Raw genomic sequence first — 26,406 nt, forward strand, 5'->3', positions numbered from 1 at the left:
TGAATACAAACTTGATTTTTGCCACAACATCATAAACAGAGAAGGGAAGTCATGCAGCTTCCGTTGTCCCCCATGGGATCTTATTTTACAAATGATGTACAGAAGTCAACGGCACGACAAATGTTTTTACATCTCTTTTAAAATGCGCCATGAATTACACATATGATGTTTGTCTATTTAAAAGATCTTTGAAAATTGCTGTTTGTCATAGCTAACTTAGCTATATCCACGCACATACAGTATGTATCACTATCTTACCTGATTTGTTTTATGCAGGCGGCAACCTCTGGTTCTGCCGAGTGACGCTGATGGGTGACCGTGACTAAGTGGAGAGCAGGGCCGCCTTTCAATCGGTGGTTCGATCCCCGGCTCCTGCGCCACTAGTCTCGTGTCAATGTGTCCTTGAGCAAGACACTTAACCCCAAAATTGCTCCCATAGCTGCGTCTACGGTATATTGATAGATACTGAATTGTAAGTCGCTTTGGATAAAAGCGTCTGCTAAATGACTGTAATGTAATGTAATGTAATGTACAAGTGTCTTAAACTTGCATTCTCTCTACTGACCAGCAGGGGGCGACTCATCCGGTTTCTAAAGCCCCTCACCTCCACCTGACATTTTAAGGATAAAATTAAATTCCTTTCAGCCAATGTCATTTCTAAATTCTAATACCTCTCTCCCTCTCCTCTCCCTCCACAGTGTGTGTGAGCGGGGGCTGTTTAACTGCACTCAGGAGCGCTGTGAGGAGGTGAACCAGTGTCCGGGCGGTCTGGTCTACTCTCCGCGCTCCTGCCTCCTCACCTGCTCCAGCCTGGACCCCCCTGGCCAACAGCAGGGGTCCAGCGTAGCACATACGAGCTGCAGAGAGCCCCTGTCGGGCTGCGTCTGTCCCCAGGGAACTGTGCTACTGGTGGGTGAAAACTCAAAATGTGGTATTCTGAGTGGATACAGAATAAACGATATGTTTTTGAAATTGGAAATGTTGAGACGACAGACCTTTTTCACAGCAGACATTTTGACTTGTCATAGCAGGCAAAGCACAGGTGTTAATATAGTAATTAATGATGGCTCTGTTCAATTGCAGCGTTCTGGTAAACCTTAGTGAGCCAGTATATGCACAACACCTGACCCTTGCAATTTGGTGAAGCTAAAGCTAAATTACTTTAGTAAAAACTCCTAGGTATTGCCCTAGGTATACACCACATGGTGCCAGCGGAGAAACTGTTCAAGCAAGTTCAATATTTAAGTAAATAATAACTCAGTTTTGGTCTCCACAACCCCCGAGGGAATATAGATCTGTCTTATTAATGCTAGCTGCCAAATGCTCCACTATGTTCACCATCTAGCCAAAGTTAGCTAACTTAACGCTAGTTGCTAACTTTGTCTGTTTTGGCGTTAGATGGTTAAGTTAAGTTGAAATTGGATTTGTTTGTTTGTTTTCGCTGAATACAGCTGATCTATGCAGCTGGAAATGGGGTTGATAGAGCAGTGAGACTAAACCAAGTTATGGGTGTAAAAATGAATGAGCTAACTTAATGGTATGCGTAGACTGACGTTAGCTAGAGTGTTGGTAACAGCTAGCTTAATTCTCTGTGGTTAATTGTATTTACCAGCAACAACTTCCACATTTCATAACCATTTCATCCAGTTATCAGCTTAATTATTGCTGTTAGCATGCTAATATCAATAATGGGGGGAATAACTGGCAGGTGTATTTTGGTTATTTGTTTTCTTTCACTTTCGATGTAGCTGGGCTAGCATGTGCTATAGATGTAACATGGCCCACAACTTTCCTCCCAATGAACGCACAGGCTGTTCCTTCACTGTGTTATATACGGTGTTGGGGAGTAACTAGTATACATATATTTATGCAGTTAATTGTAAAATAAATTTATTTGTATTAAGTTACAGTTGCTGAGAAAAAGTATGCATTTCAATTACAGTTACAAAGTTTCAAAGGGGGTTACATCCCATTATATTCTTTCCAGTAAAAAGATGAAATGTAGAATATTACGTTCATTCTGTTGCTCTGTTCCAATTTTAATTTGAGTTATGCTGAAGAATGTAAAACAAAGTAATCAGTTGAGTACTGTTTTGAGGTTTACGCTGCCTGGTTTGACGACTTTTCAGTTTCATTGCTCAGGTGACTTTTCCTTAAGAAAACAAATCCAAAAGTAATCAAATGTAATTAGTTACATTACTTTGATGAAGTAGTTCAAATAGTAATATTACGTATTACATTTTTAACAGTGTAACTAGTAATCTTTAACCTATTACATTTCAAAAGTAAGAAAAAGTAAGAAAAATACTGGTATTGTACCGTAAGTATCAGTGATGTGATTTGTTAATCATAACATGTGACATTGTATATATACAGTATACTTATATTTAATGCTATAATGAGTATTGTTCCAGCCAAACTGATGAATTAAGTGGAAACACTGCCTGATATCATGACTCAAACGGATGAATTTTGACTCATATTACTGTACGCTATGTCTTCTCCGGTTGACCTCAGGGTGATCGTTGCGTTCTGCCAGAGGAGTGCCCCTGTCACCACAATGGTCGACTTTACTACAGCAACGACACCATCACCAAAGACTGCAACACATGGTAACGCATGCAGTTGTCTCGTTGCGTCCCATCCCCTTCACATGAAACCATCTCAACTATGCATCATTCATTCCTGCAGTGTGTGCAAGGAGCGCCGCTGGCACTGCGGCCAGTCCGCCTGCACCGGTGTGTGCGTGGCGACAGGTGACCCGCACTACGTGACGTTCGACGGCCGCTGTTACTCTTTCCTGGGCGACTGCCAGTACGTGCTGGCGAGGGAGACCAGCGGTTTGTTCAGTGTGATCGCAGAGAACGTGCCATGCGGCAGCACCGGGGTCACCTGCACAAAGTCGGTGACCCTTAGCCTGGGAAATACCGTCATACATCTGCTGAGAGGTAGGAGGGAGTGTCACAAGGGGAGGCAGTGGCTGATGATGGGGTTGGAGCCACGGCCTATGTTGTAGGAGATGGTTGCTTGAGGTAAGCTTGTCTCGTCTCTCTCCTTTAGGTAAAGCCGTGACGGTAAATGGGATGCCAGTTAGTCTGCCGAAGTCCTACAGTGGCAGTGGTCTGACTTTGGAAAGAGTCGGCCTGTTTGTCTCCCTTTCCTCCCGACTAGGGGTCACTCTGCTATGGGATGGAGGTAGGACTCACACACATCAAACTTCTTCCCCAAAATGCTATTCGTACATCAATCACTCACACCGTGGTAACCAGAATTTGTGAAGAAAGTTTAATATTTTTCCTCGCATGCCTCCACAGTGAATGAAATCCAAAAGTGGAGAACATTCTTAATACATTTAAAGTAAATCAAAGTAAATCAAAAATCTACAAACGCTCCCACAACGTATGAGTCGTGGAGTATAACCCAAGTATCTATCATACGCTCACTACTTCCCAAACACATTTATTTTCTCTCACTACCTAACCTTCTGGATAAACGGTCTCACGCTTGTGCAAGCACGCCACTTGTCTGTGCAGTACTTTTTTATGATAAAGTACTTTAAATAGTAAGGTTTTAACGAAGATGCATGTGTTTGGGAAGTAGTGAGTATGCCTGGATAAAAGATACTTTATTTTTTACACTGCAAGGGTTGCGTGAGAGTTTGTAAACAGATGTTTTGATACATCCGTTTTTTGATTCTTTATTTACCGTGGAGGCATGTGAGGAAAAGAATTCAAGGTAACACAAGTTGAGTCATTGGTATGCAAATAGTCATTTTGTGGGGGAAGTATTTCTTTGAATAATCTCTCACTCAACCCTCTCATGCTCAGGGTCAGGTTTGATATTTTACGCATTTTACGCATTTTCAATCTGAACTTAATCCATTGTTTTTGCAGAAATGTATTGTAGAGGCAAACAGTTCTTCACGCATTGCCTATGTCTGTGGCTGTAGATGCAGGTCGGTGGTAATGCTGTTGCCATTCCACTTGTTGCCCCCAGGTATGCGCGTGTACGTGCGTCTGGCGGCCCACCTGCGGGGTCGGGTCGGGGGCCTGTGTGGTAACTTTGACGGGGACACAGAGAACGACTTCACTACGCGGCAGGGCATCGTGGAGTCGACTGCCGAGCTGTTTGGTAACTCCTGGAAGGTCAGCCCCTCCTGCCCCGACGTGGCAGACCAGGACCTCCGAGACCCTTGTGCTGTGAGTTCAATACACACACACACACACACACACACACACACACACACTGACACTTGCAGAAACATTAGACTTGGACTTACTTACTTGTGAAATATCAATGTCACGTCTTTATCAGGGTGAATGCGCACTACGTTTAGAGCATCTGTGTAATATTTTTGGGCTTATGTTCTGGGCAAATGGATTTGTGTGTGTCACTGAATGGCTGTACCTGTATACAGATACATTATATGTATATTGAGAGGCTAAGTGCTGCTGTGTTACCTGTGTTCTCTCGAATGCCCAAGACAAATCTCTCTTTTGCTATGTCTTTCTCATACGCACACATGCAGAACAAAGCTAACTTCTCCCTGTTTGTCTTGCTCAGGTTAACGCCTACAGGGTGACCTGGGCCAGGAAAAGGTGTGCGGTCCTGACTCAGGAGCTCTTCTCTCAGTGCCACCCCGAGGTGCCCTTCCAGCAGTATTATGACTGGTGTGTCTTCGATGCTTGTGGGTGAGTGGCAGCACTGAGCATCTTGAAATTATCTTTTAGAATATATCATCTACTATGGACAATACCTTTGCATTCAGGTGCTTGGATGCATGGAGATAAATGGCTTTTAGTCTCAGCATTTGTTAGCCTGTGCACTGATTTTACAGATATTCTTCATAACTTCCAGGACATTGCCAAAATGGGTTTCCATATATAGGTTTACACACATGAATGAGAAGTAAGACTGTCTGCTGATGGACAATATTTTACTGCAATCTCATGAGCCTGTTGTGTGTACCAGGCTACATTAAGAAACCTATTTATACATTCAGCCTGTCTCATCAAAATAAGCTGTTTGTATTCTTAAAATCTTAAAATGTTGAATATATTACCTACCTCAGAAAACACTGCACAGAATGCTCTTGAATAGGAAGGATATCAGATTCATTGTATTGCTTTGTGTGTGTGTCTCAGCTGTGACTCAGGTGGGGACTGTGAGTGTCTCTGTACAGCCATTGCTGCCTATGGTGAAGAGTGTAACCGCAGAGGAGTCTACATCCGCTGGAGGTCCCAAGAGCTCTGTCGTACGTCAAAGACACACGATGCTCAGTTCTCGCTCACGCAGTCAAGTCTTGTGCACATGCACCTTTACTCCTGTCTTACTGTGGCCTTTGTTTTCTGACCTGGTCCTGTCTCTTCACTCTTCTCTCTGTTTCCCTCCTTCCCTGCAGCTATGCAGTGTGAGAACGGCCTGGTGTATGACCCCTGTGGTCCAGCTTGCTCTCCCTCATGTCCCAGTGTTAAGCAGAGTCCACACTCCCAGTGTGGCGCTCTCTCCTGCGTGGAGGGCTGCTTCTGCCCTGCTGGCACCGTCCAACACGGTAAACCAGTTTAACCAAACTAATCCAGAGCCACCGAGGTTGATCTGCACTTTGGATTTTGATGTACTTGCGGGCATATTTGTGTTGATCATAGTTAGTGGAATACTCTTCGATAACTCTTATATAACGAAGCAAGTGATGATCAGATTGATGTGGATAGACAGACTCCAGAGTCATGCATTAGTGACCAGCTGATCTTTAACTCAGCTACCATTGGAGGAATTTTGACTCCCTGCTATTTACTCCAGTACTTTCATGCTTCGTAGTATATGAACCCTGTCTGTTTTGTACACATCATGAACTTTGCCGCCATCCTACTCTCAGGACAAAATGTCAAATATCCAAACGTGACGGCCCAAGAAGACAGGCTTGAATTTGAATGAGCCCATGTTCTTTGGCCTTGTGCCACCATCAGGACAAACTTGGCTTAGCGTTAAGAGTAGCAGGATTGTCAGTGTGTTTCCTGCTCTACAGGGGACAGCTGTGTAGTTCCCATTCGGTGTCCATGCGAGTGGGAGGGCTCCATGTTTCCACCTGGAACTACCATCACTCAACACTGCCAGAACTGGTCAGTAAATCTAAATGCTTACAAACGTATATTCCACTCTTTTATACCTCTAATAATCACAATTTAAAGGGGTTTTTCTTTGCCTTTTGTGTGTCCAGTTCCTGTGAGGATGGCGTGTGGCAGTGTGAGGGTGTGGCATGCCCTCCTGCCCCCCCTCCCTGTCTGGACTCAGAGTACACCTGTGCTGGGGGGCGCTGCATCCCCTCCCAGTGGGTGTGTGACAACGAGGACGACTGTGGCGATGGTTCGGATGAGATCTGCCCTTCCACCTGCGCCTCGGACCAGTTCCGCTGTACCGGCACACCAAGGTGAATCCAAAATCTCTTTAGTTTATCAACCGGCACAGTTTATAAGTGTGGAGATTAGGAAGATTATTAATGAAGGGATTAAGATCAAGCCTTTATTGGTGAACAGAGACATTTTTACCCAAATAAAGGAGTGGCTCTGAGGATGGCATAGTTTGTTTGCCAGCCTCTAAAACATTGTTGAAACATCTGGACACTTTAAATGGAATGGAAGTACATTCATGGTCTCCAGAGGATGAATCCTGGAGACATAACGAGCCACTAACTTTTCATCTTGTGCCACCAACAGGCCAACATTCTGTTTGTTCTATTACAGTGTGCCTGTAAGAATACTGATTGAAATCACACAAATTTGCTAAAAGATGCTAAGTGTTTATGTTAGCTCAAATGCTAAATGTAATGTGCTAACATGTGTATAGCTAGCATGTTAAAGCAGCAGTTTGTTGATAGTTTGTTTGAAATGTACCCCAAAGCATAATGTTGTCTAAATGTGGAGATGTGTTCTTTAAGGCTTCACCCAGACATGTACGTCTTAGCATGCTAGCATATTGTCACGCTATTATTTTAACATAATCGTTATATGCAAGCTACACCCCAGATCGTGACATGCTAATCATCCATTGTCACGCTAATCTCAAGTGTACCAGATGTTGAACTAGCGGTCTTTGCTACTAGAAAACAATTACAGTAGTGAATAAAGTGAATTGAACACCCCCCCCCCCCCCCTGCAGTGGACCATGTTTGAACCCGGCTCTGCGTTGTGACGGCCACCCAGACTGTGCTGACCAATCGGATGAGGAGTTCTGTGGCCCTGCCACCCCCATGCCCCTGTGCCCGCCGGGGGAGTTTCAGTGTGCCAACGGAAAGTGCCTGCCAGCCAGCCGTGTGTGTGACGGACGGCTGGACTGTGGGTTCGCTGACGGGTCTGACGAGCAAGGTAATCTATCCAGCAATATACACCGCAGACAAACTACAACTGTCAAACTAAGCTCTCCATCAGCATTACTTTATCAAGAAAGGTGCTTTATCGAAAACTCTATTGAGACAGATGCTGTTCTTTCAACAATTTAACAATTTAGTGTATTGTTTTCTGTGTTTTCACACGCGGGCATACTTGCACGGTTACTTTTCTGTACGGTGTGATTGTGACGATGTGATGAACTGTGCTTTCGTTGGTCCAGACTGCGGTGTGGTGTGCGATGAGGGGGAATTCCTGTGTGCCGGAGGACGTTGCATTCTCTACCTCCACCGCTGCGACGGACATGATGACTGCGGGGACCTCAGTGACGAGAGGGGGTGTGTTTTCAGCTCTGCCGAACTTTGGTATTTGGGATCGTCGGTGGTTACATGGACTGGCATTAAAATGCTCTGCAGAGTTTGTTTGCTCAAGAAAAAAATCTTGACTATGTCCTCAGCAATCAGCTGAATGCCACCAATATCACAGACCCTCAAGAGTATTTTTTAAATTTATTTTACCTTTATTTTACCAGGAGAAGTCCCAAGACCACAGAATAAATGTTTCACATGAGAAAATGACTCTTCAGCCCACGTCTGGTCACAACATACAGATTGTACTTTCTTTTTGTTTTGTTTCTGAGCGGCACCCGTCCAGTGACTGATGGACTGCACCACATGATGTCATCATAATCTTAATATTTCTTCCTGGTTATAGGTGTGAGTGTGCACCAGGGGAGTTTCAGTGCCCTGGGGACCAGTGTGTCCCTGCAGACAGAGTGTGTGACGGACACAGAGACTGTCCCTCTGGAACAGACGAAGCTGTCTGTCCAAGTAGAGGTACAAATACTAATACAGCGATTATTTGTCTCATGGTTTGAATCAGTGATCAAATCCTTTTTGTGTGGCAGTGACCTGCGCTCCTGGCCAGTTTGCCTGTAGTGACGGTACGTGTGTCGCCGCCACTAAGTTGTGTGATGGAACAGCAGACTGCCGAGGTGGAGAGGATGAGAACAGAACCGACTGCTACACTGCTGTCACAACGCCGTCACCCGTCGCCCGGACTACGCCCACTTCAGGTAATGACGGTCATGATTTAAAGATACGGGAGGATGTTGTTTATCAGTATTCAGTGGTTCTCTAATACACCCCTGTTGCTCCAGCTTGTAGGTCCTATGAGTTCAGCTGTGCCACTGGTGGGCAGTGTGTCCCTCAGGCCTGGCGTTGTGATGGGGAAACAGACTGTATGGACAGCAGCGATGAGCAGCAGTGCACCGCCCTCTGTGGCCCCGGCCAGGTGGCCTGTCTCAGCGGGGACCAGTGTGTGGACTACCAGCAGCTCTGTGACGGGATCCCACAGTGCAGGGACGCCTCAGACGAGAGTATCGACAACTGTGGTGAGTTCCTGTAAATACAACATGTGATAATTATGGGATTTGAGCGTTAAGAAAACCCCAGAGTTGATATCATCAGGCCACAGAAACAGTCTTTGACAATAATTCTGTCCGACCGCTAGGCTCTACTCGGATACCGCCTTGCCCAGGCAGCTTCCTGTGCGACAACCGCACCTGTGTGAACATGTCGCTAGTGTGCAATGGCGTCCCAGACTGTCCCCTGGGTGACGATGAGTTGGTGTGTGGTGAGTTCTCATGAGACAAGAAGAAGAAGGGGGGGGTGGAAGAAAGGATAGAAGAGGTGGAGCAAGGGAGTGTGCATCCCAGTCTCCCCTATTCACAAAGTTGATGGATCTTGTGATCTTTTGTATATTTATTCATACTTTTTAAATGTTGCTCTGTCCAGATAAAACGGTCTCACCAGAACCCCCTGGCAGTAGGAACACCACTCTCTCCTGCCCTGAATTTACCTGCATGGACGGATCCTGCGTCCCCTTTAATATGGTACGTATATTCACTACCAGAAAGACACACATTAAGTATTTAGTTGGTAGTGGGTAATTGAATAATAAAGAACAATTATAGAATTCTCTTTTGCACCGTGACGTCAGAGGAAGTTTTAGTCGTCTAATCCTCCACATCCTTTTGTAATCTGAGGATCTGGACAGGATTTCCTCAGTTTTAAATAGTTTAGACAGTCTGTAGAATCATTGCATATTGATATTATTGAGGTTCTTGGAGCGTTGTTGCTGGTAGCAGATTTAATACATAATAATGAATTCATATCAAGCTATGTAACGATTATAACTAATTCAATTATGATTTATAAATCCATACATTAGTACAAAAGAAGGATGGCACATCACAAGACACCATTAGTTTAACTAACAGAATTTAACAGAAAAGTTTGGACGCCACCAAAATTTGGAAAAATAGGGAAAACTTCAAGATTTGATATTAACCAATGAAATCTTAATCTCAGGGTTAACCTCTTATTTCATATACACACAAATCAAATGATCAAGTTCTTTAAAAATGAACAAAACATAAATCTGATGTGGTGATAAGGTCTAATTAACAGTCACCTTGGTTAGCCATCATCAGCATGCATCATATAAAATATTAAGGAATTTATGTCTGGGAATATGTAAGAAAGATTGGCATTTCCTCACATAAAAAATTCATGAAAGCAGCCAAAATGTGCGTCCCCCTCACTTACATCCCTGTTGCTTAGGTGTGTAATGGTGTGGTGGACTGCCCAGACTCCTCACTAGCACCACTTGGAGGCCCCACTGATGAGCAGGGCTGTAGAAGTTGGAGCTCCTGGGCTCCGTGGAGCCCCTGTAGCACCTCCTGCGGTACAGGCTCCACAAGCCGGCAGAGAACCTGTCCTACAGGAGATCCGCTGCGTCACTGCCGGGGACAGGACTCCCAGAGGCAGCAGTGCTTCAACACCACCTGTCCTGGTAAGAAGGTGGACATGAACGACAAATACAGCATGTTTCAGAACAACGGTCCTCAGAGTTTGAATACATAGTAAAATGTTCAGTATTTGTTTCTAAAATGTGACGCTCTCTCCTCCCCTCTCCAGTGGATGGTCAGTGGTTGCCGTGGGTGAGCTGGTCCAACTGTTCCAGCGGTTGTGGTGGCGTGCAGGTCAGACACAGAGGCTGCATCCCCCCTCACTACGGAGGCCGAGACTGTTCCCAGCTCCCTGGACCGTCCAACCTACCCATGGAGATCGGTAAGAGCTGTTTGAGGACTAAGATTGAAGTGAAAATAAAGGATAATGAAGGTGGTGTTGGCCTAAAATAATTGGTCATAATGGCAACAAATGTCTCATTATTGTACAAGACTTTTGGGGGGAAAGTGTTCGCTTTAAAAGATTGGTTTACTGAAAATCCACAAAAACACGCTGTTAATTGTTTTCACGAGGACTGTTTTGTTGTTCACAACTAGTTCAAATGAAGAGAGTAAATGTTTTTGTTTTTTTGATCAAATCCGTTGGCATCCAATTTGATGAATAATGAAAGCATTATTAAATGGAACTCTTAATATAAATTGGTGTGATCTTAAAATGTTGCTTCAAAACTCATCTGATAGTGGTGTTTCAAAATTAATCCAAAAAATCCAGGCCCATTGCACAAAAAAAACTGATTTTATTATTATTATTATTATTTTAAACTTCTCTCTTTTTCGTCCCTGTCCCACCCAGAGCCGTGTCCTGACGATGGCTGTGCCAACACCAGCTGTCCCACTGGGCTGGTGAGACACAGCTGTGCCCCGTGCCCAGTGTCCTGTGCCCACATCAGCAGTGGGACGACCTGTGATCCAAAGGCTCCCTGCTACTCAGGTCAGTCAGCAGGAATCTGGAAGGAAATTTAAAATATATTTTTGTTTCTTGCCATTTTGAAATTCCCAAATTTCATTTTTACTTTCATTTCTCTAACACGTTTTTTTTTCTTTTTTCCTCACAATCAACTTGTCTCTGACTTCAGGTTGCTGGTGTCCGGAGGGCCTGGTGATGAGCCATACGCAACAGTGTGTGTCACCAGAGGAGTGTGTGTGTGAGGTGGCAGGCGTGCGATACTGGCCGGGCCAGCAGATGAAGGTGGACTGTGAGATTTGTGTCTGTGAGAGGGGAAGGACGCAGAGATGCCGGCCTAACCCGGACTGTTCAGGTGAGTCCGTCAGACACACAGGCTCACCAAAACCGCTGTAAAGTCTTCCTCAAAGTCTGAGCGATCCAACACAGTCGGTTTTGTACTGCCGCAGTGCACTGTGGCTGGTCGTCGTGGACTGAGTGGGGAGAGTGTTTGGGGCCCTGTGGTGTTCAGAGTGTCCAGTGGTCGTTCCGGAGCCCAAACAACCCCATCAAGCATGGAGACGGGAGAACATGCAGAGGAATATACAGGAAGGCCCGCCGGTATGTAGCCCTGTCCTGTTACTGTTTCTACTATGCTACTACACTACTACTATTGGATATTCATGGTCCCGACAGGAGTATTCCTAAAAAACGTCTCCAACAGTTTTCTTTAAAAGCAATGGCCCAGTTTCCAATCTGCTGTGGAGATTTATGGTCCCCAGAGGATAATTTGATGATGTTTTTGGTGACATCGCCCAACTTCTTTGTTAGTGCCACCATCACGACGATTTTTTAATGGATTAATTAAAAAAAGAATTGGACTGGCCCCTTTACCTTTCTGGACTTGAGCCATCACCCAACATTAACCCAAATGCTTTGCTGTGTACACGAGATATTAAGACAAACGTTTGAATTAAGTTTGGTGTGGGTATTTGTTGTCCACAGAGGTTGAACCCTTCTGCTTTTGATAACCCCGTGACCTTTTGCCTATTACCACCTCAAGGCACTTGAACATAACATCTCAAAATCAAATGAGCTCTTCTCTCCACATGAGATCTTGTCAGTTTGGTGCACATTTTACTTACTGACAGTATTGCAATATTTACTGTATATTGTCATGATCAACTATACTTGGCCATCATCTACGTTTTACACCACTGTGAGGTTCCCTTCGTTGTTGTCTTATTGGCAAACACCATGCAAACTCGCATGCATTTCATGACTCCAGCATGCATTTTCCATGTCTCTCTGTGTGTGTGTGTGTGTGTGTGTGTGTGTGTGTGTGTGTGTGTGTGTGTGTGCAGGTGTCAGACAGACCCGTGTGATGAGTGTAAGTACCAGGGTCAGTCCCATGCTGTGGGAGACAGATGGAGGTCAGACCAGTGCCAGTTATGTCACTGTCTGCCCAACCTGACAGTGCAGTGTTCCCCCTACTGTCCATACGCTCTCAGTGGATGTCCTCAGGTAACATCTAGTAAAATCTGCACTTACTGTATTTGCTGCTTGAGTATGTGCCCATGTTTTATGGAAATATGATGCAGTAAAGTGGAACATTTGCACATTTACTTGACCGTGGGCTTGAATGCATCTGCGTTGCTATCCTATCTCTCGTAAACTCTCACCGTCATAATCCACTGCTCTGCCTCCTCTGCACCCTTTGCTTCTCCTCCACATAGTTGTGTCCCATAGCAGCTCTACCACACCTGTGACAGAGGCAAATGTTGAATGTTGGTTTGTTTTTGCAGGGCCAAAGTCTGGTGCCTGGAGAGGGAGACAGGTGTTGCTACTGTCAAGGTAAAATCAGAGCTGTTGTTCTGCTATCTGCCCTTCCTGTTTAATGATGAATGCAGTTGTTTTCCTACCAACTAATTGCACTTCATGGTTACTAATGTTGTCAGAGATGACGTTGCTCTCAATAAATGACAGGAACTATTATGTTTTTTTATATTTGTGCCCCATTGGAGGGAGTGTTTTGTTTGAGTGTTTTGAGGATGCTTGAATTGAAAAAAGCTCACAAATTCTTCTAATTCAGGGCAGAGAGGAGACCCCTTCTTCTTCTTCTTCTTCTTCTTCTTCTGACCACAGACATACCTCACATGGTCAAAAGACTGTTTACTGTACTTGCTAAAGAAATCTCAAAATATGAGAGTGGGAGTTGACAAGAGACCCAGCAATTTATCAAACACGACCGTAGGAGTCAAAATGTCAAACTTCATAGAACGTCCACTGGGTTTTTGTGACAGAATATGTACATGTTGTAGTTTATTTATACTTTTGTTTGAACTTAAAGATGCATGCAGAGCTTTTGAAGATGAAGTAAATGAGATGAGAAGTCAAATAAAATCTTTATAAAGATTGCAGCACTCCAGATATAAGGTCCAGTTCAGTGTTGCAAACATTGTGCTGATAAAGTGAATGTTCTCCGACATTATTCTTTCCGTTCTACAACACCTCTGTAGGAGGAAATGACAGCATTCTTGTGACAGTTAGCCCCGTCACTGTGACCACCCAGCCAGCAGAGGGCACTACACCTCTGGTTCCCACATATCCCCTTCCTGCTGGAGGTTTGTGTATTTTTGATGATCGTCATGCAGATTCTCTGGTGGGGCTTTTGAGCCTTTTAAGCATCTATGACTGTTATCCCTGGGTTTATTTACTTTATCTTCTATGTTCAGGTGAGTGTTGGTCTCCTCTGGGTGTTCAGACTCTCCCAGCCTCCAGTTTCAGTGCCTCGTCACAGCAGACTGGTCACCCCCCTGAGGCAGGTCGCCTGCATTGGTGGGACCCCCATGGAGACCTCCAGGTACGTCCAGACGATAGATTTATACAATAAGGCCTGACTTTGTACCGTTCATCCTGGTGAAACGTCCTTTAGCAGGTTGCTGAATCCCCACTAGCACTAAAAATAATCAAATGAATGAGTGGTGGGTCAATTCATATTATTAACATCACCGCAGCAAAGCTTAAATTAAATTAAATGAAAATCTTTTTCCCTGAAAAGGTTTTTCAACTGGAGTGAGCAACAAAATGCTTGACAATTTCGTGACATTACAAATATATATATATATATATATATATATAAAAAATAATAAATCTTTCATGCTGCAGCAACATGAACGTGACGTGTAATCTGCAAACTGTTCATCTGCAGGGTTGGAGTCCAGAACCCGATGAGTATAAGGACCTACCACACCGGAGCCCTGAGGGACACACTCGCAACACACAAAGCCCATACCTGCAGACGGACCTGCTGAAACAGTACAACATCACTGGTAAACGTTCATGCAGGGGCCTTAGAACAAGTACAGATTGAAATGCTGGTTTACTAAACACAAACTCCGTATGTGATATTATGTCGCAGTAGAATAAGGTAAATGCTTTCCATCCCTCCTGTAGGTGTGCTAACCCAGGGCGGTGGTGTGTTTGGCACCTTCGTGTCCAGCTTCTACCTCCAGTTCAGCCAGGATGGCAGACAGTGGTACACTTACAAAGAGCTCGTTACGGACGCCCGGCCCAGAGCCAAGGTTACACATCACACCCACCAAGTCCATGCAACTTTCCATCCCGTACATCCAAGGCCACTTGCCATTACTTTTTCACATTTTGTAATTTAATGCAGCGCCGTTGTATTTCCAGGTTTTTCATGGTAACCATGAAGACCGAGGGGTGGCAGAGATCCGACTGGACAGGATGGTGTCGGCTCAGTTCGTCCGCCTGCTGCCGCACGACTTCCAGAACGGCATCTACCTTCGACTTGAGATCATGGGCTGTGGAGATGGTCAGTAGCTCAATGCTACTCTACTGGTGTTAGGTGTACAAACGTGATTCTAAAATGCTCTCCTCTCCTCCAGGTTACCTCTGGTGCTTTTCAGTTTCCTTAAACAGGATTTATAAGTCACACATACCAAAGCTGAACGTAGAAATCCTTTTTGCAGGTGCGCAGTCATTCACTACAGCCGTCACACCACACAGCTGCCCTGCTGGTCAGTTCTCCTGCCCCCCACCAGGGGGCTGCATCGAGGCAGGGCTGCGCTGTGACGGGATCCCCCACTGTCCTAAAGGAGAGGATGAAACTGGCTGCCATTCTCATGACATCACCACCCAGTCAGACAGGTGGAGGGCATTATTATGATTTGCAGCAGTGGTAATAGTCGTTGAAGTTATTGTGATAATTGATAAATCATGTTATTAATCCACTCCTTACTCTTTTATGTCATCTCTGTTCATCCAGTTCCTCTTTCATTCTTGGTGTTGACAGTATTGAAGAAGGGTTTTAGGTACTTTCTCCTCTTCATTGTTGTGTGCTTATTTACAGAGCGTACACACCCACCCCTGCTCCCCTCAGGACTCCACCCAAGACTGCTGTCACTCATCCTGCAGTAACATCAACGGTGAGACAACACTCCAAATTCTTCATGACTGTGTCACCGATGTCCTCATATACACGTCTTTTCTTTCTATTGTAATCTAAACGAAAGAGCAATGGATTAGAAAAGGTTCTACCAGATATGATGCATATGAGTCACACTGGATTTATTAAAAATAGATACATGCAAAAAAGCATGTGGTTATCGTGAATGGGCTTATTTGTTTAAAGTATGAGAACATTTTAATTTTCCAGTCAAGATGATACATTTTGTAAATTTGTTTGTAAATACTCAACAGATAAAATTTCCATTTTTAATTTATTGTCTATGGAATTTATTTTGGAAAGGGATAGAATCCCGGCTGGCCTCTTTTCCCGCCCCTCTTTGCTCTAGTAATTAGAATTAGAATAACCAAAGATTTCAGATGTTAATATAGGCACATATCAATATATACCTAATTTATTTTCTAATGTTTCCACAGGATGGTGGCCCAGGATACCGTGGTGAGTGTTAAATGCAGCGTTTATGTTTTGAGAGCAGCAGCCTCTGTTCATGTCTTCTAAAACATATTCAAATATTCCTGCAGACCAAATGCTTTAATGTGTTGTGTTTGAAGAGTTCAGTTTGCCAGACTGTTAAAATTTGTATCATATTCTGCAGCCGTCTGCTCCTCTCCGCTCGGACTGGAGGATGGGAGGATTCGATACGGTCAGCTGACGTCGTCCTCGCACCGCGAGAACAACCCTGCTGATGCTGGACGACTAAACATCGTCCCTAACGTGTGAGTGATCTGATCTTTGAATGGTCGTCGTCTCTTAAGTGTACACTAGCCGGAACATTCCATGTCTTTTTTTGCATGCACTTAAAAGTCTAAAATACAAAGCATCCAGAAAAAAATAACAAACCACGTCATCCTCTGTGCAGTCAGGTTATGGAGCCTGGATGGAGCCCCTTACCTGCAGATCCCCAGCCCTTCTTTCAGGTGGACTTCCTGGAGCCCACATGGGTATCAGGGGTGGTGACCCAGGTCAGTGAACACATGTGGGGTTACCTCACCAAATACCGCCTGGCCTTCGCCCTGCACAGCAGCCTCTTCACAGACTATACTGGGGATGGGAACCCTGGAGGCCCTGCTAAGGTATTTGTGCTGTGGACATTTAGTATCTTATTTAACATCAAAGGTTTTCTGTATTTACATAGATCCTCATATGAATGTGTTCATACATGGAGGAGAAAAAGACAAATCTGATGCATTATTCTAGACATGTGATGTGCTCATGTGGAATTGCCCTCTCGGTTGTGGTGAAGGTGTTTGAGGTGCGGATGGTGGGCAGGACCCCAGTGACCCGCTGGCTCGGCCGGCTGGTCAGAGCTCGCTACCTGCGCATCATCCCCGTGGAGTTCAGACACACCTTCTACCTGCGTGTGGAGATCCTCGGCTGCAGAGGAGGTGAGGAATTTAACAGAATGCACAGCGAAATCATAGTCTTCAGGACCCAATTCCTCTTGTGTACTAGCTCATCTTCGCTTTACAGAACCGGTGAGTCGCCTTCACAATAGCGTTATTAATGAAGCAACCTTTCCTCCTGCTCTCGCAGATGAGCTGGTGACCCCCAGCAGCGTGACCACGTCTCCCTCTGGTGGTGGGAACGTGACCGTGCAGCGCTGTGAGCCAGGCCTGTTTGCGTGCCTGCACAGTGAAGAGTGCGTCCCCGTCTCTGTGCTTTGTGATGGTCAAGCGGACTGCAAGGACCACTCTGACGAGATCAACTGTGGTGAGGCCTGAGTCATATTCGGTCATGGATATATATTTGTTTTATCTTCTTTTGAGTCCTGCTACAACATCAATTTTAGTCTCCTTACATGATTAAGTGATTCAAAACAATTTACATTTGACAGTTTATTTGACAGTCGAGTCAAGATACATACAGCACCTTCCTGATCTTCCCTGTGTTCCATTTTCTTTTATCCATGTCTGTCTTTATTTATGTCCCAGGCGCCCCAGGCCTCCACACCACCAGGTCCCACGGTGGCCTTCCTGGCATGGCTACCCCAGGGGTCACCGGTCAAACTGGACACCAGAAGAACACAACCTCAAGTACAGGTAAAATGTGCTGTTGATCAAATCTACTATCCGCTCATTGTTGTTGTCTTTTTACTAACGTTTTCCCCCCTTTTTTGCGTGTGTCTGTTTGCAAGTCACTTTTAATCATTTCAAACCATCCATCTACCCAGGGGTCACCACAGGTCAACCTGGGCTGCATCTCACCACAACCCGCCATTCTGGAAAACCTGGGTTACAAACCACAAAAGGCGAGACAGCCTTGCTGGTTCTCCTACAACACTTTATACAAAATATACATATACTGTAACCATTGTTTTATTTTCATTTACAGCCCCGTGGGTCGCTACAACTCCTTCCGATGGCGGTCTACCCAGAGTGCTTTGCGTGGACGGCCAGTTTGCGTGCCGGTCTTTTGGCTGTGTTGACTCGGCACAGGTGTGTGACGGCCGACGGGACTGTTTGGACGGGTCAGATGAGGAACGCTGTGGTATGCATCGACAACCTGTCAGGGGACAGACTAGAATAGAAATACAATGACTACACTTTTACTATCATTTGAATGTAGAAAAGGTGATATTGATGATATTGGTACCTTACTGGAGATACATAGTTTCATGACGGACTTCACACGAATGTGAAATGAAAGAAAATACTTTGAAATAAAGGAAGGTGTAATTCCTGGAAAAAAACGTGTATCTAAATTGAACAAAATTCTGTTATTGTATCCCCATATGTTATCAGGCACCACAGCCAGACCAGCGGTGACTTCACAAGGGCCCCATGTGCCCAGCCCCTGCTCTCCCAAGCAGTTCTCTTGTAACAGTGGGGAGTGCGTTCACCTGGACCGGAGATGTGACCTGCAGAGGGACTGTGTGGACGGATCGGACGAGAGAGACTGTGGTAAAATAGAAGCCCACCTCAAAAGTGGTAATAAGACAGAACAAAACAGGGAAACGCTGATTCTCTTCCTTTCCTCTCCTCTAGTGGACTGCATCATGTCCCCGTGGACAGCGTGGAGCGTGTGCAGTGTGTCCTGTGGTCTGGGCTCCTTGTTCCGGCAGAGGGACATCCTGAGAGAAGCTCTGCCCGGAGGGACCTGTGGTGGAGCTCAGTTTGACAGCAGAGCCTGTTTCCCTCGAGCGTGTCCAGGTCTGTTCTCTGAACCTGATGTCAAACAGGACACGTCTTTCATAAGCGCCCGGTCTCTGATTTAATAGTTGTCTCAATCTCATTCTCTGTCGTCTCCTCTTGCAGTCGGCGGTCGCTGGTCAGAGTGGACAGAGTGGTCGGCGTGTGACGCTCGGTGTGGAGGTGGTGTCAGACGGAGGAACAGAACCTGCTCTGCTCCTCCTCCCAAGAACGGTGGGCGGGACTGTGAGGGCATGACCCTGCAGAGCCAGAGCTGCAACAGCGAGCCCTGCTCCAAAGACATCGGCACGCAGACAGGTGGCCCGCACTCTGTCACACAGTAAATTCCGTTGTTGCGTTTAAAGTCTCGTCTAATTCTAAATACGTCTGCTCTCTGATTGGTTGTTCAGGCTGCGTCAACAGCATGGTGCTGGTGACTGAGGCGGACTGCCAGGCTGGCAGGGTCGAGCCCTGTCCTCCTACCTGCTCACATCTCAGCATGACCAGCAACTGCACTGCAGCATGTATACCGGGTAGGACGCACAGGAAGTGATGGGGTGTCGAGCGATGTCATTGTTTGCTTTGTGACGTCATGTAGACATGAGAGTAACTTTGGGTATGTTGTCCCATGGAATGAATAGTTTAGAGTTTTGGTTTGTACGGCTAAATTTAAAACACTAGATATGTTGCATCTGAGTAGGAAGTGCCATGCAAAAAATGTTAAAGGTCTCCGACCTTGTGAGACAAGGCTTGTGCCCATTCAGTGTTCATAATACAAGAATACTGCCTCTCTTATATGCTTCAAATGTGCTTAAGAGAAGTTGTGAATCGTCATTGTTATTAAGATAAAGGTATATCGACAACAGCTCTCTTGTTGTTTGAGTTGCATTAAATTGAGTAAATATAAGCACTAAATAATTTACTGGAAGTTTCCAGTTGGACTAAATAAAATGTTGCGTTTTCTGATTTTGATTCAGTGGGTTGGCAATTTCCTACTCTCCATTAAATTATTCAGACTACAAAGCAAAAGAATTTTCAAAGCCACAAACCTCTATTGAAGCATTGCCGACGTTTCCTCTGAAATCATTCAGTGGTGGCTGAAATGAAGACATACATCCTGTCCTCTCCAGGGTGTCGCTGTGCCGACGGTCTGTACCTTCAGGAGGGGCGGTGTGTGAATGGCAGCCAATGCGTCTGTCTCTGGGACGGTCAAACACTGCAGCCAGGACAGACGTTCAGCAGGGACCAGTGTACCTCATGGTGAAAGACACAGTCGCATTGATTTTTCCATTTTCCACTTTGAAAGCGAGCCTGGTTTTCACACTGTACTAACATTCTAAATAACAACATTTTTGCTTTCTAAAAAAAGACTCATAACTTTGGTGATGTTAAATTTATTTTTCATGTCGTAAAGCAGTTTTCTCTGAGGAAGAGTTTTATTTTGTATTTATTTTTAAAGTTCTTCCCAGCAAACGTCTTGGATCACTGGACTGCTGCCTCATTGTTAAAAGAAATGAACTATATAGCTCATGTACATGCTCGTTCTTTGCCCCATCAGCGTGTGCATAGACGGACAAGTAACCTGTGACACCTCCCTGTGTGTGGCCACCTGTCATTGGTCAGCCTGGTCGTCATGGTCACCGTGTGATGTCACCTGTGGTCTGGGGCTCCAGCAACGCTACAGGTGAACAGATGAAGCATCGTACTCTTTGGAACTCCCTGTCAAAGGCTTTTCTCCACCTAATTACACTTTGTGATTATATAAGTGTGATTATATAGAATTTTGACATGACTGTCTGTTGTCTTTTGTAAAATGATTTGTTTGCATATGTTTGTTAAAATCTTACTGTGCTATTTTTTCACCGCTGCATCATCTACTGTTGTTACTGTAAGTTAATTGTCATTTCATGTGATAATGTACTTTATGTTCGGACTTTGTCTCCTCAGGTCTCCGGTGAACCCGGCTGGAGCCGTAAGAATCCAGCCCTGTCCAGGAGACTCCTCGGAGGCCCGCCGCTGCTCCGGCTCCTGTCTCCCTGGTATACCAACAGTTTTCATTTGTAACATCCACATCCGGTGGACTGAAATGCTGCATCTTGCACTAAGATGAATGTATGCACTATATAAAAACTCACTTCTCCTTCATTTTTTCAGCAGCACATACGGTAGACTGTATATTGTAGTGTGAACAACTACTTTATGAGCAACAGTTACAGTGAAGCCTTTCTTCAAATACTTAATGCAAGTCTCAGGCCAGTGTGCTAGTCTTGTAAATCACTTGCACACTTCATGACTTTGTCCTCCTCTCGTGCAGTGCTGCCTGATGGAGTCTGGGGCAAATGGACCAGTTGGTCAGAGTGCAGTAAGACGTGTTTCAACCACGTAGATGATGTTGGAATCAGGCGACGATTCCGCAGCTGCAACCACACGCTCACACCCTTCAACCGCACGCAAGCGGACTCGGACTGCGATGGAGACGGCGAGGAGCAGGAGCCTTGCAACACTGTCCACTGTCCAGGTATCGCAGATGTAGACGCACACGCAGAAACCAACAACTTCTCTGGTCTCTCCACAAAGACGATGTGTTAGAGGGAAGACTGAAAAGCTGATTTTTAGGTGTGTAATTCCAGTGAATGGCGGCTGGTCAGCGTGGTCGTCGTGGTCTCAGTGTTCATCGGAGTGCGACTCCGGCGTCCAAACGAGAGAGCGATTGTGCAGTTCACCCTCACCAACCCACGGGGGCAGCAGCTGCCCCGGGCCACACATACAGACAGGAGACTGCAACTCCCACCCCTGTTCAGGTGTAATATGTGTGAATAGTATCACTCTATAATAGAGTTGTGTTTGTGACTTATTTTTCTATTGAATTATCTTTTATTTTTCTGATTGCGCGTGTTATTTCATCCACCTTGTTGAATAGAAGCCTGTGTGCACGTGCGACATTCAGTCCTCATTTCCTCTCCACACAGGTGTGTGTCCAGAGGGCATGGTGTACATGACTTTAGCAGAGTGCGAGGCTCAAGGCGGCGCGTGTCCGCGGGTGTGTCTGGACATGACCTCCACAGAGGTGCAGTGTGTCACCGCCTGTTACAACGGCTGCTACTGCGCCCTGGGCTTCTACCTGCTCAACGGCAGCTGCGTGCCCCTGGCACAGTGCCCGTGTTACCAGCAGGGGGAGCTGTACCCAGCCGGTGCTGCCCTGCCTGTGGATGCCTGCAATAACTGGTACTGTCGGCCTGTGTCCAAGATTTCTTTTATTGTGAAGTAGACAAAATGTCACCTTTGTCTATATGTATGTATACACACATGCATACCTATCATTTTGGCTGTCACTTGATCTTGCATTGTGTGTCTCAAACAGTACCTGCACTAATGGAGAAATGGAGTGCGGAGCAGCTCCCTGCGCTGGTGAGTGATTTTATATGAAGTGCTGTCTTTACGTTTTTTCTTCTCACCTCGTTTGTCTCCCATTCTCTCTGACTTTCTCCGCCTTTTCATCCTGTGTGTGTGTGTGTGTGTGTGTGTGTGTGTGTGTGTGTGTGTGTGTGTGTGTGTGTGTGTGTGTGTGTGTTCGTTCCTCAGTGGACTGTGGCTGGAGCAGCTGGACCCAGTGGAGCACTTGCAGTCGGACATGCGACGTTGGTGTGAGAAGACGCTATCGTTCGGGAACCAATCCTCCTCCAGCTTTCGGCGGTCGTCCCTGCAAAGGAGACCGAGTTGGGATCGACACCTGCAGCATTGAGCCCTGCTTTGGTGAGGAGAAGCACTCGGTTGCTAATGTCAATATATAAACAAAATCCAAAGACGAGTTGCTCGTTTTATTTAACTCCTGTGTGCGTTCAAAAAATTCCAAATCAAAACACAGATAACAAAAAAAAGGAATAAAGGAAGTTAATACAGCTGTGTTGTGTCTGAAGGTGTAAGGGAGCCGTGGGTGGCGTGGTCGCAGTGCTCTGTGACGTGTGGAGGAGGGTACAGGAGCCGAACCCGTGGACCTATCCGAATCCACGGCACCGCTCAGCAGTTCAGCGCCTGTAACCTGCAGCCCTGTGGTACAGCAAGACTTAATCTCTCGTCCGACAATATTGTCATGTTTAATATCAGAATTGTATAAGAAGACAAGTACAATAAAAATGTATCATTTTCTACAAACTGTAAAATTTGAGACTTCTGTGAACGTGTGGTACAACATCTGTCACATATTTATTGCACTAAATCATGGTTTTGCAGAAGAAAACAGCAATAAGAAGCCAGGGAGGAAAACAATTCAAGGTCTTGAAAGTGCTCAAAAAGAGTTAGAGAAAATCATGGCCACTTCATTGACTTTGTATTTCAAACGATGGTTGGTGTAATGTCGTTCTCCGACCAACACCAGAGCCCCAGTGAACGCACATTCAGTGCAGAAGCTGTTTAGGCTACAAAACTACTTGGTTAGGGTTAGGAAAAGATCCTGGTTTGGGTTATAATAAGTTTGTTAAGTGACCTGACTTCCTTAGAGGCCGCCCTTCACGTCCTAGCTCATAATTACTTGGTTATATATATGAATAACAGTGTAATTTTTAGCATGTAAAAAACGCTAAAAAAGGAAGGAAAAAAAGAGGGCTCACAGCATTTCTGCATAATCCGTAGGGCTGTCCCCTCGTAGTCGACTAGTCTTTCCTTGGTCCACTAAGATTTTCTTATACATCACATTTAAAGTGGTGCTTTTGTGTGATTCTTTGTGGAGAATCTCAGTTTTACAGATCTGTTTACTATAAGCAACTAATCCATTAGTCAGCAAAATTGTTAGCCGACCAAGAATTTCTTTGGTCAAGGACCGTCCTGATAGTTTATGTCATACTGTTTATGTCAACACCAGTATTTAAAGATTGAATTCATTGCCAGATTGATTGATGATAACTGTTACTACATACATGTTATTCCAGTGCATCATGGCGCTGTTGTTGTATTGGACAACATCGGGTGTCCACTTTTTGATAAATGTCAGATAAACATAAATTTGTCCACATTTCATGCACAGATTCTTTTTTGATTACACTGAGAAGTCTCTGCTTGGGCTCTGTGTTGCTCTGTCAGGAGACGGCAGGGTGTGTCCTCCAGGCCAGCAGTGGACGCAGTGTGTGAGGGGAGCAGTGTCGTGTGCAGACCTCACAATGGACCTCAGCAGGAACTGCACGCAGGGCTGCCAGTGTCCACACGGGACTGTCCAACAGGTGGGTGTGGTGCCGGCTAAACACAAACCAATACACTGTGATCACGGACATATCGCTGATGGTGTCTCCACGTCTCCAGGATGGTGTGTGTGTGCGAGAGTCCGACTGTCGCTGTGACTTGGATGGAGAACAGTACAAACCAGGAGATATTGTCCCCACAGACTGCAACAACTGGCAAGTCAAACTTTGCTTTGAATTGCTCCGTGAGCCATAATGAGTTTAACTCCACCAGCGTGTGCTTCCATTCATCAACACATAAAGAAGAGATGAAACGATGATTCATCTTCTTGTGTGGGTTTATATTTCAGCACATGCGAAGCAGGGAGGCTGGTAAACTGCTCTCAAGTCAGCTGCAATGGTAGGCAGAAAGCCATTGAATGTATCTTTTTCTTGTCATATCCTACTGCTCTCTTTCATCTCATTGTTCCACTCTGTATCTTTCTTGTTCTGTTCCACCACGTACAAACACACACACACACACACACACACACACACACACACACACACTCACACTCCCTCCAGTTGATGGCCAGTGGTCAGTGTGGACTCCCTGGGGTCAGTGTTCGTTGTCGTGTGGAGCGGGTCTCCAGTCTCGGTACCGGTTCTGTTCCAGCCCCCAGCGCTCTGGCAGTGGCCTGCCGTGTCTGGGCCCTCACAGAGAGGACCAAGTCTGCATCACCGCTCCGTGTGACCGTGAGTTTGTTTTCTGTTCATTTGTGTATTAAATGTATTGCCGTTACGTTTTCCCACGACCTTTTTACGTTGCCTGTATGCACTCTTGGACTGGACTTCATCCAGACAACTTTAGTGCGGTCGGACCGCAAGATCTGAAAGCAGCGTGAGCAAACTTAAATTGTTGTGGCTGGCATGAGTCGTTTTTCAGGAGATTTTGTATTGTAGTATTCATAACGATAAACAAATTCACAAACAAACACACAGCACGGAGCATAAAGGTATCGCTGTTTCTATAGTTTATTCCAAGAAATAAATAAAAACCCAAGTCCATAAGGTAACAATTCATATTTGGCTTATATCAAAGCACTACAACTTAAGCTTAAGTTTCGGATTGTTCTTTCAATATTGAGACCAACATACACTGATATAAATGAATACATTTATCTTATTTACTGTTAATTATGAAGGATTATTTCATCATGATGTGTTGGCTCTTTCCAGGTGACGCGGGCTGGGGTCAGTGGAGCAACTGGACGGAGTGTACCAAGTCATGCGGCGGGGGGGTTCAAAGCCGGAGGAGAGAGTGTGACAGTCCCAGTCCAGAGGGGGAGGGGAACTACTGCGAGGGGCTGGGAACTGCATTCCTAGCATGTAACACTGCCCACTGTCCAGGTACGCTCACAGAGAATGGTCCACATGTGCAGTTTGAGTTTTGTTCACAAAACAGCCAATGCAGTGTGTCATTACGTGTGTGTTGTCAGTGGCGCCGTGCTCGCAGGTGCCAGGCACGGTGTTCAGCAGCTGTGGTCCGTCCTGCCCGCGCTTCTGTGACGACCTGGCTGTGAGTATCTCCTGATTCCACTCATTGCTCCTGCTTCAACATTTAGAATTCTGGTGGTGATTTTCTTCCCGTCCCTCAGCACTGCGAGTGGCAATGTGAGCCCGGATGCTACTGTACAGGGGGGAAGGTCCTGTCTGCTAACGGGACAGCCTGTGTCGAGAGAGAAGACTGTCCCTGCGTGGACCTCAGCACCGGACACAGGCTGCAGCCAGGGGAGACCACCGAAGCCCCGGACAGATGCAACAACTGGTCAGAATAATGGAGCACATGCTACACATGCATGTACACCACAGTTATATTTAACAGAGAAACAGCCAGAAAGAAGGGACAGAAGCATACTTCTGTTGCTGTTTCCTCTTTGTTTCAGCACCTGTGAGGGTGGGAGGCTCAACTGCACCAGATACCCCTGTCCAGGTGAGTAAGACCAGCTGTAAGTCTGTGTTAAAAAAGTGGAACTTATGCATGATGGAAATACAACACTTAAAACTGACTTTTTAACTGGCTTTCTTTCTTTGACTGAAGCTAAAACTCACCAACACAAGAACAATACAAATAGGAACTTGTTTTTATTTCTGACTTCATGAAAAAATAAAATAAAGTCTGGGCTGGAGAAGGCCATGAATGTAGATTTTGCATCCTTCTGTGTGTTTCCAGTGTCAGGCGGCTGGTGTGACTGGTCAGAGTGGACTCCGTGCTCCAGGACCTGTGGGGCAGAGTCGGTGTCCCGCTACAGGAGCTGTAGCTGTCCTGAGCCCAAGGCCGGAGGAGCGGCTTGCCCCGGAGAACAGGAAACGCACAGTGGGGTCGGAGTTCAATTCCAGAGACAGCCCTGCCCTGTCATCACCTTCTGTCCAGGTATCGCTGGTTCCTCAGCTAAGCTAACTGATCAAAAATGAAGATGGAGAAATTCACATTTATATCTACATGTCTCTTTCTTTTTATCGTCTTCTGATGTCCTTCTCTACAGCTAGACAAATATA

At 45.5% G+C, this 26,406-nt stretch overlaps 1 protein-coding gene across 1 annotated transcript in view; it reads left to right on the plus strand.

Annotated features, from left to right (window-relative positions):
• Positions 1-26,406, plus strand: part of sspo (SCO-spondin) — a 67,718-nt gene that overhangs the window by 10,128 nt on the left and 31,184 nt on the right. The window contains 62 exon segments of the mRNA XM_068709572.1: positions 699-909; positions 2,518-2,612; positions 2,692-2,948; positions 3,061-3,195; positions 3,997-4,199; positions 4,564-4,691; positions 5,145-5,254; positions 5,402-5,551; positions 6,026-6,119; positions 6,218-6,427; positions 7,156-7,361; positions 7,606-7,720; positions 8,097-8,218; positions 8,290-8,457; positions 8,542-8,775; positions 8,895-9,017; positions 9,179-9,276; positions 10,007-10,238; positions 10,364-10,516; positions 10,988-11,125; positions 11,271-11,453; positions 11,548-11,698; positions 12,442-12,601; positions 12,883-12,931; positions 13,597-13,701; positions 13,813-13,940; positions 14,289-14,409; positions 14,534-14,661; positions 14,774-14,912; positions 14,915-15,000; positions 15,048-15,250; positions 15,453-15,528; positions 15,986-16,007; positions 16,165-16,285; positions 16,429-16,642; positions 16,813-16,954; positions 17,103-17,279; positions 17,501-17,608; positions 17,740-17,817; positions 17,901-18,056; positions 18,311-18,469; positions 18,554-18,718; positions 18,824-19,015; positions 19,108-19,230; positions 19,828-19,957; positions 20,256-20,381; positions 20,645-20,736; positions 21,012-21,215; positions 21,328-21,498; positions 21,667-21,922; positions 22,059-22,105; positions 22,280-22,450; positions 22,615-22,749; positions 23,774-23,910; positions 23,990-24,084; positions 24,219-24,268; positions 24,433-24,603; positions 25,087-25,257; positions 25,347-25,426; positions 25,506-25,675; positions 25,794-25,840; positions 26,081-26,281. Coding sequence (XP_068565673.1) covers positions 699-909; positions 2,518-2,612; positions 2,692-2,948; positions 3,061-3,195; positions 3,997-4,199; positions 4,564-4,691; positions 5,145-5,254; positions 5,402-5,551; positions 6,026-6,119; positions 6,218-6,427; positions 7,156-7,361; positions 7,606-7,720; positions 8,097-8,218; positions 8,290-8,457; positions 8,542-8,775; positions 8,895-9,017; positions 9,179-9,276; positions 10,007-10,238; positions 10,364-10,516; positions 10,988-11,125; positions 11,271-11,453; positions 11,548-11,698; positions 12,442-12,601; positions 12,883-12,931; positions 13,597-13,701; positions 13,813-13,940; positions 14,289-14,409; positions 14,534-14,661; positions 14,774-14,912; positions 14,915-15,000; positions 15,048-15,250; positions 15,453-15,528; positions 15,986-16,007; positions 16,165-16,285; positions 16,429-16,642; positions 16,813-16,954; positions 17,103-17,279; positions 17,501-17,608; positions 17,740-17,817; positions 17,901-18,056; positions 18,311-18,469; positions 18,554-18,718; positions 18,824-19,015; positions 19,108-19,230; positions 19,828-19,957; positions 20,256-20,381; positions 20,645-20,736; positions 21,012-21,215; positions 21,328-21,498; positions 21,667-21,922; positions 22,059-22,105; positions 22,280-22,450; positions 22,615-22,749; positions 23,774-23,910; positions 23,990-24,084; positions 24,219-24,268; positions 24,433-24,603; positions 25,087-25,257; positions 25,347-25,426; positions 25,506-25,675; positions 25,794-25,840; positions 26,081-26,281 — 8,822 coding nt within the window.

Source organism: Cebidichthys violaceus, unplaced genomic scaffold (genome assembly GCF_023349555.1).
Source record: "Cebidichthys violaceus isolate CVI_PGR_0920_01 unplaced genomic scaffold, fCebVio1.0.p SCAF_15, whole genome shotgun sequence".
Classification (NCBI taxonomy): domain Eukaryota; kingdom Metazoa; phylum Chordata; class Actinopteri; order Perciformes; family Stichaeidae; genus Cebidichthys; species Cebidichthys violaceus.